We start from the raw sequence: 17,670 nt of genomic DNA, 5'->3' as shown, positions 1-17,670 counted from the left end.
ACATTTAAATATATTAAAGGGTTAAATAAGGTCCAGGAGGGAAGTGTTTTTAATAGGAAAGTGAACACAAGAACAAGGGGACACAATCTGAAGTTAGTTGGGGGAAAGATCAAAAGCAACATGAGAAAATATTATTTTACTGAAAGAGTAGTAGATCCTTGGAACAAACTTCCAGCAGATGTGGTAGATAAATCCACAGTAACTGAATTTAAACATGCCTGGGATAAACATATATCCATCCTAAGATAAAATACAGGAAATAGTATAAGGGCAGACTAGATGGACCATGAGGTCTTTTTCTGCCGTCAGACTTCTATGTTTCTATGTCATAAATCAAATGTTATGGTCCTTAAGTAAACACACAGTTGTTAAATGAACCAATGGTTCATTGTGGATGCAGTTTTGTCAAAAAATGGAAGCAACTGGCGGTTTTTGGCAAATTTGTGGTAAAACATCACATGATTGTAGGATGCTGCAAAATGACTGTAAATGTGGCTAGGTGTTCTCAGTGTGGCCATGTAACTTGGGGAGACCATTGAAATATGATATATAGGTCATAACTTCCAATGGTCTTTAATTACCAGTCATAAATTGAGGACTACCTGTATATAGCACCAGCAGGACTATGACATAGTAAAAAAAAAATGACTGACATTCTGGGTTGAATTTTTTAGGTACAGAATGGGTTCTTCCTGTTTTTTTTATGTTAGCTACGTAATAATTATTTATTGTGAAATTTAAAAATATATAAAATAATTATAATTCTTGCATTTCATCCCATATTCATTTTCCTTTGCAAGGTTGGATCTTCTGGTCTTGCTGCATAGAAAATTTATCTTTTTTCACTTGTTCATTCTCTCAGTCTCCTCTTCCTTTGTACTTATGAATGTGGATGGGTATCGACCAATTGAAAACAATACTTTTTTGTGTTAAAGATGTCAACCGGATTTTGTTTTATCTAAATATTTGTTTTGCCCCAATAGTGGGTGTTTATTTAAAACATTCTAATCTTTTCCCCCCAGCTATGCAGGGTATGGCAATCAAGGAAATCAAAATTATGCACATATGCCACAGGTAGGCTGAGTAGTTGCTTCTTTATATGTAAAATGTTTTTCTTTATGATCAAAATAATGATTGCACACACAACCCAACTTGTTTCTGTGAACGTGGTACAGTAAGTAATATCTTGCTCTCCTGTGTAGGAGGAGTGAGAGAACATTTGGGGAGAAAGGTTAAAAAAGTATCTCTGAGATGACAGAACATAGTCACACTAAAATTATTTATCAATAGAGTCCTGTTGCCTTGATTATATGTATATTAATTTATTGCAGCCATTAATTTATAAAGTAAAAGCTGGCTATGATTTGGGGCCAGTCACTTTCTCTCAGCCCAATTCATCTCACAGGATTGTTATTGTTGTTTTGGGGGAAATAGGTCGCAGATGAAGAAGAGACACTTTGTGTAGGACTACCTTGCTGCTGATGTGTTAGTTGGGCTCTCATCTGAATGTTCATCCCAAATTTTCCAAGTTCCTTCCCTCCTTTTTACCTATCACTAGTATCCCAACACAGCATTCCAGTTTCCTCCACAACCTTCTCAACACATTTTTTCATCTACCATTATCAATTTCTCAACACAATGTATTCCATTGGTGTATCTCTCTGGCCCACTCACATCTTTCAACAGCTATACATTCTTAGCACCCACCAATGTTCCACATATCATATAGCCATTTAGCAAATTAATTACATTAAATCAAAGGTTTATTACAAAACAATCCATCCTTTCTCAGTACACACAGTTACATAGCTGTAGTGTTTTATGTTCACTCTCCTTAACTTTCCATCCTCCAGTTACCTTGTGACAGTATACCTGAGGTATACTATCAGGTCTAGTCCATACATACCTGCAGTATGCCATATAGCAGAGGGCTAATTTTGTAATATTCATACCTTGAATAAAAGAAACAAATGGATATAAAGCAGGCAGTTAAAAAAATAACAGTACTGTATTGGCTTCTTCAGTAATCTTCACAATAACCCTCTAAGGTGCAATTGTAATAAAATGTAATCATTTCATGAACTGTTATATAAAACTTTGTGTATATACATGCATGTAATGAAAAGCTCTCACATGTGTAATTTTGTTGATTTGCTTTTTCTTTTTACAAAACAGAAAAATATAGATTAATTAAAGGCAAAAAAATTTTACCCAGAAACACATTCGACTAAGAGGTGTCGTTTATCTAATTGCCATTTGCAACCTAAGTGTAGTGCTTTTCAAATTTAAGTAAATAGACTCAATAAATCTGGCCTTATTCCATTTTTACCTGCTTATTTATTGCAGGGATATCCCGGCTATGACCAGAGTGGAGATACTTCATCATATGGGCAAAGCTATGGAAGCTATCAAGGAAATTATCAAGGGAACTATGCACAGACCCCGACAGGTTTGGTTGAGCATGCTGACAATTTTGTACATATACACCGTTTAAGGGCACAGTTTACCTAAAGCATTCCCTATTGGATCTTCAGGTTATGGGCAAGGCAGCCAGCCAGGATATGGCGGATATGAAAATCAGAACCAGAACATGTATAACCAGGAATCTTACGGCAATCCTGGGCAGCAGAAAGATTTATCAGGCAGGTAAGCAATCTTGTTTTCCTCTTTTGCATTAATTGTAAAAAAAGGAAAAAGGGCATTACTTATGTTGCCATGTACATGACGGCTATAAAACTAATTCTTCGTAAAACTTTTAATAAAAATGTAGCAATTGATTGGTTTCTGTGGATTGTGTTGGAAATAATAGTGGTTAAAGCAGACATGATCCAATATATCTTTTACCTCTGGTTGGTATGACTATTACATTAAATTTTTGTCTGGGAAATCAGTGGGGAAAACACACTCAGGAAAATAAGAGCTCATAAAGGAGTCAAGATTTCAGTACCATGTTTCCATGTGTTTTCTGATTTTTAAGCATGCCCCTAATATGAGCTTACTCCAAAAATAAGCCTCAGTGAAGGGGGTTGGGCATGGTGAGCTTGGGCTGACAGTGTCCATCAGAAGCCACAGCCCATGCAGCATAAGTGACCTGATTACCTGTGCACAGGCAAAGGCGGGGAAGGCAGGTGATCCGGAAGCACTGTGCAGGCCACAGGAAAGCCAAAGGTTGGCCCAGCCTGGCCGCAGGAGCCTGGTCTTTGCATGGTGGCACCAGTAGCAGATGGAGGCAGAGGCCCTGGTGCTTATTTTGTAGCCCAAGAAATATTTCGACTGGGTCTGATTTTTGGGGAAACAATGGTAGCGTTTTATTTGTTTTTTGTTACCAGCTGCCTGGATTAGCTAGAAGACACGGCATATAAGGTGTATGTTCTATTTGAGATCATGAATGCATCTGGAAGAATAATACTGGAACAATAACATTTAAACTTAGTTATGAGCAAAGATTCTTACAAAGTCAGCTGTGAAATATTTACCTCCTCTTTACCGGGTTTAGTTTAATGTTGATTTGTTAAGGATGTTTTAGTTCAGGTTCCTGTACTGAGAAGGAAATTGGATTTGATGTCATACATTTTTTTTCTTTATTATTCTATTTGATTGTATCTGGAGGCTTTGACATTCTTTGTTGCTTTGAATGCTTAAGACCAGGAAAGTTGTCTCTGTCTCATTGCACTTCTGAATAAAAAAGAGAGTGCAGTTAATTTCTTGTTTGCTTCAATATAAGGACTTCCTATGACCAGAAATCCACCTATGGGCAACCAGGTTCATACAACCAGTCTTCAGGGTACAACCAGCAGCCAGGATCCTATGACCAACAACAAGGTTACAGTCAACCGCAAAGATCATTTGATCAGTCCAGTTATAACCAGCAGGGACAGCAAAGCTCATATGACCAGCAGTCAGGATTCAGCCAAAATCAGCCACCTCAGCAGAGCTATGGGCAGCAGCAACAAAGCTCATTCAACCAGAAGCCAAATTTCAGCCCGCCACAAAGCTCATTTGGTCAAACCCAGCAGTCATACCAGACACAACAGAAGGAAAGCTATGGATCCAACATGCAAGGTAGGCGCTGCATGGAATCCAGACAGAAACAATTTACAGAACAAAGCATTGTGGTAAATTTTGTAGAAACTGGAGGATTTTAGTATCCAAGAGGTTGCAAAGAGCATATAGCTGAAATAACTAAGAGTATGGCCAGAAATAATTGTATAGATCAGCTGCATCTTGTTGCTGCATTATTTTTTCTCTGATTTGGGCATGACATGAAAAAATAATATTGGCAATTCTACTGAGTTGGCTTCCTGCCAGTTGATTTTTAAAGCAGATACTGTGATAAGAGTTTATTAAATTATATTAGTTCCTGTTCTTGCTGCCTTTAAAAAAAAAATTAGAGGTATAGTGGGATGCCCTTTTATTCTCATGTAGGCCAAAATGCCTATTCTGTGATCTTGCCTGCTGTAACACATAGGTAACATCCAAGTATTTCCTCCCCTCTACAAGTATTTCAGTATTTACTGATGTAACTGATTGAAAGACATTCATTTAAAATGTTAAGAAATTTTGACTGAATGGGAGTTCTAGCTTTTTTCATCTTTGGGTTCTAATAGTATAATTTATTCAGTATGTGTGTAATTCTAAACTAATTAGTCACTTTAATCTCAAGAATAATTGCTCTGAAATTCCTTAGATGATCGCCGTGAAAAAAATAGATTCGGAGATGATAACCGAGGCTTTGGGGGCCCTCGAGGTGGAAGCAGATTTGATTCTGACAACAGAAGTACTATGTCTGGCATGAGGTAAAAGATTTAACTTAGAAGCTAGTGATATATTATGATATCTGTTTAGCCCATTGTCTTCCTTGCTTGTTTGGATGAATGCTCTTAAAAACTAGTTGAAGGAATACTTTTGCTTCCTGAAATGCTAATATTAATGATCTGCATAAAAAATTCAAGTCCCCAAATACTAATCTAGGTTATCTTTCTGGCTGATTCATGAACCTACTAAGCCATTCATGGTTTGTTTAGTCTTAGCTTAACATATTATAGAAAACTAGCCTTTGTGGCTAGAATTTACTCATAACTTATGTGATGGCATATAGTACTCAGGTATGGATCCAGTCATTATAGCCTCTATTTAGTAAGCTATTACTAAAAACTATTACTTAAAAGTCATGGCTTAGTATAACATATAATCCAGCTTACACCTACAAGTAATCAGCGAACAATATCATGATTTACTTTTATAATCCAGCCTTCTTTACAAAGATTTGATCAGGAATTCAGAAACCAGTACATTCTGTAATTTAACACTAAAATTATTATTATTATTATTATTTTATTATTATTTATTAGAGTTGTATGCCCCCGCTCTCCGCAGACTCGGGGCGGCTCACAGCAGTGATAAAACAGTATACAATGGCAAATCTAATATTAAATCTAAAATGACAATTTTACATTAAAAACCTAAACAAAACCCCCATAACACTACATAGGCAAGGGGAGATGTGTCAGTTTCCCCCATGCCTAACGGCAGAGGTGGGTTTTAAGAAGTTTATGAAAGGCAAGGAGGGTGGGGGCAGTCCTGATCTCCAGGGGGAGCTGGTATTTTTTAAAATAAAAGATAAAGGATAGTTGAGATTCTATTCTATGCCAGGTTTGGCCAATTACACTTTTTTTTCCTTTTATGCCAATATCCATGGTATACACGTAAGAGAGGCAACTGCTCTTCCTCATTAGCATCTGAGGAGTGGGATTGCTGAGGTTTTTGTTGTCCACTATTCCTGAGCTTTTTAAAAATACTCTGATATAAAATTAGTTCATGCCATGAAAAATTTAATCTGACTTTTCCAGATTGTGAAGCTGTTATAGGCCAAGGAATAAGGCACATAAATTATGACATTCACAGATCTTCTCCTGCTAAACTATAAGATTGGCTTTGTAATGATTGCTCTATTAGCAGATACTGCTAACATATTTATAAATTTTGATAAGCCAAGTTAGATTTAAGCTTTGTCCACCTACAGGTAATCAGTGAACAATGTCATGATTTACTTTTAACTTGGTTCTCCTAAGTTTTTTTCCCATGTGGATTAAGCAGTCTTGTTGGAATATCACACTAAGCTTAAATGATCAAGTTACACACTATTTGTCAGCTGCACTCACTTAAGGATGAGGCAACAAGTGTGTACAGTTGTATTTACGCCTGAGTTTGGAGGGAAGTGTTGAAGGCAGTGAATATGTCTTTCTTTGAATTTACAGCTCTGCTTGAGCATCGTTTTTAACAGACATCTGAAAATAGAATAGTTCTATTTTCTATATTCTATTTGGATAGCATCATTGCATTGCATCTGTAGATTCTCAGTGTGCAGTTACAGTTAATTGACAATTAAGCTGCCTTAACTTGAATCATTGCTTTTGAACCTGATGGAACAAAGTTAGGAATGGGATGAATTAGGAAGAGAAGTGTATATGGCCAAAATGAGTTTAGAATTTTTTGCACTGACCAGGAGAAAGTCTGCTTTTATCAACTGCCCTGTTTTTTTGCTCTGTGCTGTATGTTTGTGTTTGTTTGCAATGTTTGTAGCCTGCTCCAATCTGTGGCCTGGGTACTATATAACATAGAAAAGGAAATACAAATATAGGAAAAAAGGAAAACTAAAACTGTAGCAATAAATAAAGAACTACTACTTGCACAAAACAAAGCAGTCAACCCTCATTGATAGCATACTGGCTTACAACAGGAAATAAAGATGCCATATCACATGGGTCACTGCCAGAAAGGCCATATCTTCTGTATGTGGAAGGAATTCAGAGGAGGACTTTTTCAGACTTGAATTTAAATCTGCCATCTCTATAAAATAAAAATAATAAATTATTCAATCTGAAACTAATGTTAATACCTATTCTAGCCATTGTCTAATTTGATTTAAATCGAATCTCAGGATTTTGGCTGGGGGATTTCAAAGCAGAACATAGCAAATGCAGCCTTGTTTGGCATTCAGGGTATAACACATCTCGTCCAAATTTTGAGAACTGCCTCAGAAGTAAAACAATGGATATAAAAATGGTATGGATAATTTGCATTTTAAAATGTTAGATATTCTCTCCTCTATGTTGGCAAAGAGAATTGAATGAGAACTGTTTCTCAGAATAAATTAGAAGATTGAGCCTGGGCAGGCCATGCTCAACATGCATGTTGGTATAGAATAGATAAGTGCTGAATCAGTCTATTGATATCTCTATACAGTGGTACCTCTACCTAAGAACGCCTCTACTTACGAACTTTTCTAGATAAGAACCGGGTGGGGGTTTTGCCTCTTCTCAAGAACCATTTTCCACTTACAGATCCAAGCCTCCAAAATGGTAACTGGAAAAGGCAGGGAGAAACCTCTGTGGGGCCTCTCTAGGAATCTCCAGGGAGGAAACAGGGCCAGAAAAGGCAGGGAGAAGCCTCTGTGGGGCCTCTCTAGGAATCTCCTGGGAGGAAACAGGACCTCCACTGTCCCTGTGGTTTCCCCAATCGCATTATTTGTTTTTACATTGATTCCTATGGGGAAAATTGTTTCTTCTTACGAACTTTTCTACTTAAGAACCTGGTCACAGAACGAATTAAGTTCGTAAGTAGAGGTACCACTGTATATGGAACGAACAAGGTGGCAGGTGTAAAGTACATACACTTGTTGGACATGTCTTGCAGAATATTGCAAAAAAAAAGGAAACAATTCTGAATCTATGATTTATTAAATTGGATTTGGGAAAACAGCATGATATCTAGATGGTTTGGGGAGGATGTTTCCTTCCTGCAATCTATTTTTCCTCCCTTAAGTATTCTGCCATTCAAATTCTTTTCTTGACTGTTTAACTGGTTTGCTTAATATAGTTGACATTATGATGTCTCCTAAAATTAATGTGAGGTCATGGCTCAGTGATGAAAGTGCATGTTTTGCGTGCTGATAGTCCCCAGCTTATGCAGCTGCTAAGTCAGGAGCTTCAACTAAACAGTACTAGCTGTATTAGGGATATAACTTTAATACAAGCCAGATGTTTTATATAGAAATGTCAAAAATGCCTACATTTTTTCTTTGCCTTGCCTTGTTTGAACCAGAAACTTGAGCCACATTCACATACTTGATGGCAATTATTAATAATTTACTTTGTAAAGTTACATTTGACTCATCAGCAGTTTTTAAAATATCTTAGACTAAATAATAATTAATGAGAAACCACCAAGTCCAGTGACTTCATATATTTTGTCTGCAAAAGTAAATTTATGAAATGGCTTGAAAAAGTGCTTTATTTAAATGTGGGTGGTAATATCGCAGGGAACAAAATAAATAGAATAGAATAGAATTATTTTATTGGCCAAGTGTGATTGGACACACAAAGAATTTGTCTTTGGTGCATATACATACACATAAATCAAACTGAGAATCAGATAACAGAGGGGAGGAAATATAGACTGAAAATATGCATAAACCCGTGATGGTGAATTTATGACACACGGATCTGTGGCATGGAAATGGAACTTCTGGTTGGGCTGCTTTTCTCCCTCCCCAGGCTTCGGGAAAGAGTCTGTTGATGGCAAAAAAATGGCTGGGCCGTTGGGCCATGTTTCACCATTCACGGGATCTGGAGATATGGATTCTACTTCTTTCCTATGTAGAGCTGCTGTGGTTCTGGCTAGTGATGCTCTGATACCACTTGAAAGATAGAACTAATATTTTATGATCTGGGAAGTGGATAGGTGGAATGACATTGCCAAATGTTCCCAGAAATGTAGAGTTAATTCTTAAATTTCCCCTTTAACTACTACTGCATGGAAAAAAAGGAAAAGTCTGAAATATTTAGCTTACCGATCTTGAGGTTTCAAATTAAGTGCTTGTGGATTTGTGGGTGCTCAATGCTCATGTAAAGGTTTCTGCTACATTAAAATTCACATCTTGACATGCTGTCATCTGTTCACATATGTGATCTGATAATGTACTAATATCCAGGAGAAGCATCTTTCTCTAAACTATATAAATGTGAAGTGTTTATGGCATTCATTTATTCAGCTATAGAATTAACACTTCTAAAACGGTTTGGTGGCGTTCCAGCAATGTCTTACCAGTACAAAGCACAACTAAAGAAAAAAATACCTATTGTTTGAGATGAAGAACATTTTGCCAGATCAGGGGGTGGAAAATAAGAGCAGCCAAAGAGGAGAACATTTAGCTATAATTTAGATGCAAAGCAGAGGAAATAAGCAAATAGAGGGATAGAAACATAGTAGGCAGTGAGTGCTAAAATAGCAATTTATAATAGTATATAATTTTATGTTCTGTACTGCTAACTAAATTGAACCATTCTGTAATGTTGAGTGAACAACACTGCCTAAAAGATAACCTTATTTTGCCTTTGAGAACAGTTTTTATGTATAAAATTTTATTTATATAAAAAAATAATTGGAACTTATTGTATCCAGATGTAAACCTCCTGTTGTTTTCTGATAGCATTAATACTATCCTTAATATTGTTGAACTTCATTGTATTCTTAACATCTCAAAACCAAAGATTCATGTTTAAGATTCCCCAGACTAAAATGGCTTTACTGTACCTGATTCTGTCCTTATTACTCAGTTTATTTGATGCAGACATGCTATGTAAAAGTACTGTAATGCAAGGATGCCAGATTTGGCCTTGAGATATTTTTGCCTTATTCTCTGAGAATTTACTCTCAAGTAAGTAATGAAATGAATTGATTAGTGATTGCATATTATCTAATAACCTTTCATGTCTTTATTAATACATAAAGATAATAAAGGGCTTGTGTAGAATTATTTTCCTACTGAATATTTCACTGCAGAATTCCCCTTGCTCTTTTAGTGTCAAACTTCTCAACAATATGGTGAGACAACAAATAATCAATTACAATGAAAACTGAATGCTTGCTTTAAGTGAAATTGTATACATGGATTCAAATCCCACTTCAGTTAAGAACAGAGTGCTCTCTTTCAGCCTTATGTATCTCAAAAATCTGTTGAGAGGATTCGATTTAAAACATATGCACTGCTTTGAGCAAGGGGGAGGAGTTAAGCCATCCTTAGTTATTTAAAGGCCATTTAAAAAAAGGCAAATATATCTAAATTTTAAGGAAAATGTTGGTTTTCTTGTAAAAAAAAAGCTATAGCCATTTCAACTACAGTGTACAGAAAGTTATTTTCCTTGTTTAATCTATGTGGTGCAAAAAAGTATATACTACAAATTAGACTATTTTTTATAGAACGTGCAGTAAATAAACTTTCAGTAAGTGCAGCTTTTGAGCCTTGGGCTCAGCATGTCAAGACTTAAAGAAGAAATCATTTCTTCAATTTTTCCTCTGCAGTGGTGGTGACCGAGGTGGCTTCAAAAATTATGGTGGTAAGTGCTGAGCATCAAAAAAATATTAAAAGTGGAAACCTCTATAATAAAAGGTGCCAAAACATCCCAACCCCTAATGAGCCACCAAATACTTGTATTTTCATGTTTCTATCTATTAGAAGCATTTGATTTCCCCCCCTGTTTGAGCTGAGGCTGGTGTGTGTATGTGTGTGCTTAGCTTTTTTTTTTTAATTTAAGTTTTTATAATACTTTTTAAAAATAAGATTTCTGGTTTTGTTTGTTTTTATTTCCCAATTGCATGAAATGATTTTTCTGGCAACTCATAGTTGGCTTCGGATGGCATCTACAAAAAAATCTTCTAAGCACATTGTCTTAATGAGAATTTTTTTCTGGCAAAGAGCTTAGTTAAATGGACCAACAGCAACTACAAGACAACCAACCAACCACCAGCATAAACCTGTGTGGCACTCTTCAGCTTAGAGACCATAATTGGTTTTCTTCTTGGGCAAAATCTTGTGTCATTCTCAATTGCAGTTTCTTGGTTTCACATATCTTATTGCTAATATTAATTAAATCAAGACTGAATAGTTGATTCCCCTTTGTATGTGGTGTTGCTTAGACTCCCATTGCTTTTTTTCTCCTGATTCACAGGTCAAAGGGATTTTGGGCCAAAGCCAGATGCAGGTAAATGTAGAAGCCATATACCGGTATGATACACAGTTTTATGACTGTCTCTTTTATTTTTATATAAGGTAGTCTTTCCACCATCCATAATTCCTCAGGCCGGTTCCCAAAAATTGTGGCAGACTTGGGCAGGCTTGTTCATAGTATTTTGGAAAGGATAAAATTGCAGTTAACTCAGCCATCTCCTTCATTTTGTCACTCTGTTTTCTTGGCACCATTAGTAATTCTTTAATTAGACTGGAATAAAACCAGGGCAGATTGGAATAATCATTGAACATACTTTCCCAGCCCTATCAGGAAATGCTAGCGATGAAGCTTTCCTGAAATTCTGGAGGACTAATAATGGAGTATCTAGATTCGTGTAATATACTAAACCAAATTCAAATTGATCTACTGTGTAAACTTGACAATTGTTGTTTGTAAATCATGGTTTATTAAATAATTTCTTAGCACAATCTGCAATCTCAGTCACCAAAAGAATTCCGAGTTAGCAGGACTGGTTATTTCCTTTGGTACAAAACAACTTGTAGTATTAATAATTACCATGAATGATAGGAAGGGAATGGGTTAAAGAAAAATCTTTGTTCCCTGTTGAATACTATAGTTAGGTAACAAAATGAAAGAGATGAATTTACATTTGATAAAATGCATTGGCTTAAATGGCTTTAAGACAAAAAGAGGAGGACAGACTAGATTCAAAGTGCACACGAAATGGTTGCTATGTTTTAGTCATCCTTGCAAACTTTCTAGGGATGCTAGATTATGTAGCTCCTCAGTCCAGCAAGAGTGTTTGGGGGTTATTTGATGAGAGCAGGATGGCTTTTGTTTTCTAATATTAATGAATATGATCTTTTGGTAAAATGTAGATTTCCTAAATGATGTACAGAATCCAGAAAAGTACATTAGAATGGTCTTATTTGGTATTTTACTGTTGAGTCGCAGGATTACATACCAAATCATTTTTTTGGAATTTTTAATCCCAATAAAGGGGGTCATTTGAAAAGATTCCTTAGCTGCATAATAGCATTGTGATTCTTTGTTCAGGGTGAATGGCAACTTCTTATCTAAGTGTTTGTTTGGTATTTTGAACTAAACAACAAAATGCTTAATAAGAAAAAGACTCCAAAGCAGAACATATGTTAAAAGATTAACAATTCATAAAAACAAACTACAAGTAAAGATCAAATATAGTGGCAAAAATATAAATAAATTAAAATTCTTTGTAAATGACTTGTCTACCTGACTTCTGAATTAATAATCTCAATATAGGCATGCTATTAGTTTGTGGAAAGGAATTTTACTGACAGGACGTTGTGGTCATTGTGTGCAGCAGCAACCACAACTTTCCAGATGCTATTCAGAGAGGTGTACTGTTTTCTTTCACCGCAGATCTTCCATTTAAGAAGGGCCCAATAGGGTTTAAGTCAAATGAGGAAGGGGGACAATGTCATTACTTCATCTTTAAGGCCTTTTTCTGGCTAGCCATGCAGTGGAGTTCTTTCATTCATGTGATGGAGCATTGTCCTGCATAAAAATCATGTCCTTCTTGAAAAATGCAGACTTTTTCCTGTACTGCTGCTTGAAGAAATGTCTTCTAGTATGTTTGGGACTATATTTTAAGTCCATTTTCAACCTGAAAAGGTTTAACTATCTCCTCTTCAATAATACCAGCCCATACCAGTACCCTACCTCCACCTTGCTGGTATCTGTACCTCTACCTTATTGGCATCTGATCTAGCCAGAGACTTGACCGTTACAGATCAATCTAATTTCATCAGTCCATACAACCTTTAAAAAAATCCGTCTTCCGATATTTCTTGGCCCAGTCTTGGGGTTTCAACTTAGGTGTCTTGTTCAATAGCTGTAGGATTTTATCCTTCCTTACCTTGGTCATTTCTCTGAGCACTGAACACCTTGTACTTCTGGGCACTTCGGGTAGGTTGCATGCTGAAATATGACAGCACTGGAAGATAATGGGTCCCTGATAGCTTCATGTTTGATTCTTCTCCAATTTTGGGCAGTTAAAGTGCGTCTTTTTTTCTCAACATATTTCTTCTGACCCCCGTTGACTATTTGCAACAAAATGTTTGATGGTTCTGTGATCATGCTCCAATATCTTCTTTTCCTGAGGAAAAGAAGCTGCCTAATATGCACACCTTGATATATGGTGTTGATCTTAGGCCACATCCTCCCTCAAATACACATCGCCTGATATGTTTATGCCAACTGAGCATTCAAATTTATATTGGTTGGAGATGGAAAATATGCATAAAAATGATATTGTCAAAATACTCACTTGTCTAATCATTGTGCACACGGTGTAATAGCATTGGGTGAAAAATGTCTTTGCACAATTGTACACCTTTTAACAAATGTTAATGTTTCTGATTAAAAATTGCACTGAGAGTGGATTGTTCATAATGGTTTGCTTTTGGTTCTCTTCATCTGTAGTGTACATGGATTTTCTTACCTTGAATTTAAATGTCTATTTAATTCTCTTGAGTGCACAGAGGAGGGAAATTATGAAGGCTCGCTGGTTGGCAAAGGAAATGAATTTTCTTGGACATTTTGAAAAAAAAAAATACTTGCACAGCTTCTGCTACACACTTTGGCTAAAGAAATAACACCAGGCTCTCTCCAATGTAGATTCGGAGTCTGACAATTCTGATAACAACACCATCTTTGTACAAGGACTTGGAGAAGATGTTTCACCAGAACAAGTAGCTGATTACTTCAAGCAAATAGGTGTTATTAAGGTATTTAAGGTGGTGAAGAAGGGAGCATATCAGCTATAGGCCAATAGAAAAACAAGGAAGAATACGTGTTTTTAAAAAGAATGTATCAGTACCAAATGAAAACATTTAAATAGATAAAACAGTATTAAGACACATTCAAATTATGTGGGGTACTGGAATGCGAGCTTGAATTAAAAGGCAGTTTAGTATATTTCTAATGAAAGATGCTTAATTGGATTCAGATTTGGCAGATCTCTAAAACTGGCAGATATCCAGTACTGTGAAGCAGCCATTATTCATGTTCTCCATCTTGATGGGTGTAAAGTATAAGTGGTTTCTTCCATTGGGTCTGATATTTTGGTAATCCTTGACTTTTGACACAATTGGGACCAGGATTTCCATCATTAAGCAATATGGTCATAAAGCATGATCGCATAGCTTAGCAATGACAATGCCTTTAGCCCTAGTTGCCATTGTTAAGCAAATTCCTCCATTATTAGCTGAGGCAACTTCCAACTGGCTTTGGGCAACCAAAATCTGGGGAAGCTGGCAGGAAGTTGAAAGCCCTAATCCATTGGCAAGACTATGAGAATATAGAAAGAAACTGCCAATCTGTTTCAATAAATGATTGAACTAGAGATATTTCACTCGGAAGGGTAAGGAATGAAGGAGGAGTTGGAAGGAGGCGATAGAGGGTGGAAGAGGAAGGGGGAGAGAAAGTCAAAGTAAATAGGTGGGAGAGGAAAAGAGGAAGGGAAAGGAAGGCTGAGTGAAAAGATAATAGAAGTCCAGACTGGCAGACACTGATAATAATTTATTTATTTTTATTTATTTATTGGATTTGTATGCCGCCTCTCTCCGCAGACTCGGGGTGGCTAACAACAATAATAAAACAGCATATAATAATAATCCAATACTAAAAACAGTTAAAAACCCATTATTATAAAAACCAAACATACATACAGACACCGTTCCCTGTAGGCTGCGCACGTGAGCGCGCGCGCAGCCCAAAATACCGCCTCGCGCCCTTTTCCATGGGCGCGCAGTCCCCATTTTCCATGGGCGCGCAGTCCCGCGGGGGGGGCGGGAGCGGGGAGGCGCCGGCAGCAGAAGGGAAGGGAGCCGCAGTCGCCCCTGCCTCCCCATGTTGCCTCCGGCCCCCTCGGCCTTTCGTCACTGCCCCCCACCCGATCCGCCCCCTCTGCTCCTCCGCCGCCTCCTACCTTTGGGCGCGGCTCCTCCGCACCCGGAACGCACGCCCTGCCCGTCTCAGTCCCTTTGCTGAGAGCACTTTCATCCCGGGCTCTCAGCAAGGGGGTTGCAGGAGAGGCGGGGCAGGTTGCGCACGCTCCCTATCTCCATGCCAGGCCACTCGGAACATTCAAAATAAGAAAAACTTTCGCCAGCGAAGGCTTTTCTTATTTTGAATGTTCTGAGTGGCCTGGTATGGAGATAGGGAGTGCGCGCAACCGCGCCCCCCCCCGACATTGAATATCACCAGCCTCCGCTGAGAAGAACAGAGAGAACGAGAGTGAGTGAGAGCAACAGACAGCAAGATAGAGAGAAAGTGAGAAAGAGAGAGAGAGAGAAACGGGGGAGAGAAAGATAGCAAGAGAGAGAACAAGAGAGAGAGAGAGTGTGAGAAAGAAAACAAGAAAGAGAGAGAGAGAGAAAGCAAGAGAGGGAGAAAGTGAGAAAAAGAAAGAGACCAAGAGGGGGAAAGAGAGAAAGAGAAAGAAAGAAAGAAAGAGAGAGATGAGAGAGGAAGGAAGAGAGTGTGAGAGAGAGACAGAGAAAGCAAGAGAGAGAGAGAAGAGTGGAAGGAAGAGATAGAGAGAAATGATAGAAAAAGGGAGAAAAGAGAAATGAGAAAATGATTCAGGCAGAGAATGACAGGAGAGAGAAACAGAGAGAGAAGTGACTTGATTTAAAGCATATGGTAAAAGCACTTAAATAATAACAGAGAAAAAAACCCCAGCCCTCACCTGTTTTTATTAATAGTTATGTTTTTGGTTTTGCTGGTTGATTTAGTTTTAATAGTAATGGATTTTGGTTTTTTTTTAATTATTAATTTCTTTTAATAAAAGGGATTTTTTCCTTATTAATTAATTAATTAATTTATTTATTTATTTATTTATTTATTCCGCCCAGTCCCAAAGGGACTGTCGCTCAGACACTATACTTTTCCGCCCACACCGAAAAAAAATTAGAGGGTACATTGCATACAGACATACCATGCATAAAATTGTAAAGGCCTAGGGGGAAAGAGTATCTCAATTCCCCCATTTAATAATGGTTTAGATGAAGCCAAAGCAACGTATTTTTGGTGGTTTTTTACTATGCTTTGTTTATGCTGATGTAACTATTTGATATATGTATTTGATATGTGGAGGTGAAAAAAAAATCTTAAAAAAAGGTAAATCCTAAACTAGCAGCCAGTTAAGTTGCTGCTTCCGGGTGGTGGTGGGGAGCTAGGGATGTGTAACGGAAGTGTGATGGGGGGAGAGGCATGGGTCAGGTGCTAGGAGGTGTTTAAGAGTGTCTGAGGGAGAGACTGAGCAGTTTGGAGCAGGGAGAGGGTGCAAGGAGTGCTAGAGGTATGGTTAAGGGAGGGCATGTAGGGTGCTTCGGTGTAGTATGAGAACAGAGGGACCGGGAAGGGTATAAGTGTGGAGGAGATTTAGTGGTAGAAATTCCATTTCCAATGGCCATTGTAACCCGAGGACTACCCATAGATCACAATACAGTACTAGCCAAATGAAAAAGTGCAAAGCATATTGACATTAGATCTCTGCCATACTTTTATAAGCTGTTTTCTTGGTTGTTTCCTTTCTTTATTTTTACAGTTGTTGATGACCTAGGAAATTTGAAGGCTAGGGCTTGAAAATAGGCCATAGTGTTCTGTTTGTTTATATATTCCGTCAGCACATCTGGAAGTAAGGACAGATCCTTACTTCAAGCAGCCTCAAGTCTAAAATTAGTTTTGAGATACCACTGAATAAGGAGAAGCAAGTGGACACAGTGTAAAAAGAAAAGCTGTTTCTAGCTACAGTGGGGCATTCAAGTTAACTTTCATAGGAAAGCTGGGCATTGAGGAAAGATTTAAATGAAGGAAGAGATAGCATTGCATAAGTGTTCTAGTAGGCTGTGCCAAACAATTCAGTGCAGCAGGAGAGAAAGGACGATCTTTTGAAGGAACAGATTTTGGACAACAAAGGATGGTGGAATTCGAGAAGTGATCTCCCTGTTCATGGCAGAACTCACCATTATTGTTAGTAAATTTAATACTAAATTTAAATTAAATTTACTTTGATGGTAAAATATTTTTTTCTCTCTCTCTTTCCCAGACAAACAAAAAGACAGGAAAACTTATGATAAATATGTATACAGACAAGGATACTGGCAAGCCAAAGGGAGAGGCAACAGTGTCTTTTGATGACCCTCCATCCGCTAAGGCAGCCATTGACTGGTTTGATGGTAAGGTGGTCCCAATTAGGGCTTGTCAACCACTTAAATCACGTGCACTGAAATGTCTCCTCACAAAGATTGTAAAATTGTTAAGCCACATTTATTTATCTGACATATTTGGAAATTGCTCATCTTTACAGAGGGGCTCTGGGTGGTGTATAAATAAAATGTTATAAACATAATAACGAAGCCTCTTGCTGCTACAGCAAGAGTGGATTCTGTTGAAACAGAATTGAAGGGTAGGAAAAAGTTTCCCTGGCCAGCACTGAATTTTAGTCAATTTTAGATGGACTTTCAGGTTAGGGAAGATCGCCTTATAAAATGTAACTAAGCAGATTTTCTATAAAATGTAGTTTTATTGATTCATTGTTTAAATATTGCATTTCCTTGTTGTAGTTGGCCACTAGATTTATTCTTGATCCCCA

General features: G+C 37.5%; 1 protein-coding gene across 2 annotated transcripts in view; it reads left to right on the top strand.

The window, feature by feature from the left end:
• The window catches only part of TAF15 (TATA-box binding protein associated factor 15), a 32,000-nt gene that overhangs the window by 8,630 nt on the left and 5,700 nt on the right, over positions 1-17,670 (top strand). For both annotated transcript variants that reach the window (XR_011557584.1, XM_070735141.1), the window contains exons 3-11: positions 1,023-1,074; positions 2,347-2,449; positions 2,535-2,646; positions 3,725-4,062; positions 4,688-4,796; positions 10,363-10,397; positions 11,010-11,042; positions 13,689-13,798; positions 17,125-17,254. Coding sequence is in view for 1 of the 2 variants with exons in the window: in XM_070735141.1 (XP_070591242.1) it covers positions 1,023-1,074; positions 2,347-2,449; positions 2,535-2,646; positions 3,725-4,062; positions 4,688-4,796; positions 10,363-10,397; positions 11,010-11,042; positions 13,689-13,798; positions 17,125-17,254 (1,022 nt within the window). In the remaining variant the exon portion in view is untranslated. The remainder of the gene's footprint in view (positions 1-1,022; positions 1,075-2,346; positions 2,450-2,534; positions 2,647-3,724; positions 4,063-4,687; positions 4,797-10,362; positions 10,398-11,009; positions 11,043-13,688; positions 13,799-17,124; positions 17,255-17,670) is intronic.

This window comes from Erythrolamprus reginae, chromosome 1, assembly GCF_031021105.1.
Source record: "Erythrolamprus reginae isolate rEryReg1 chromosome 1, rEryReg1.hap1, whole genome shotgun sequence".
NCBI classification, from domain to species: domain Eukaryota; kingdom Metazoa; phylum Chordata; class Lepidosauria; order Squamata; family Dipsadidae; genus Erythrolamprus; species Erythrolamprus reginae.
This window is presented reverse-complemented; position numbering and strand designations above follow the sequence as displayed.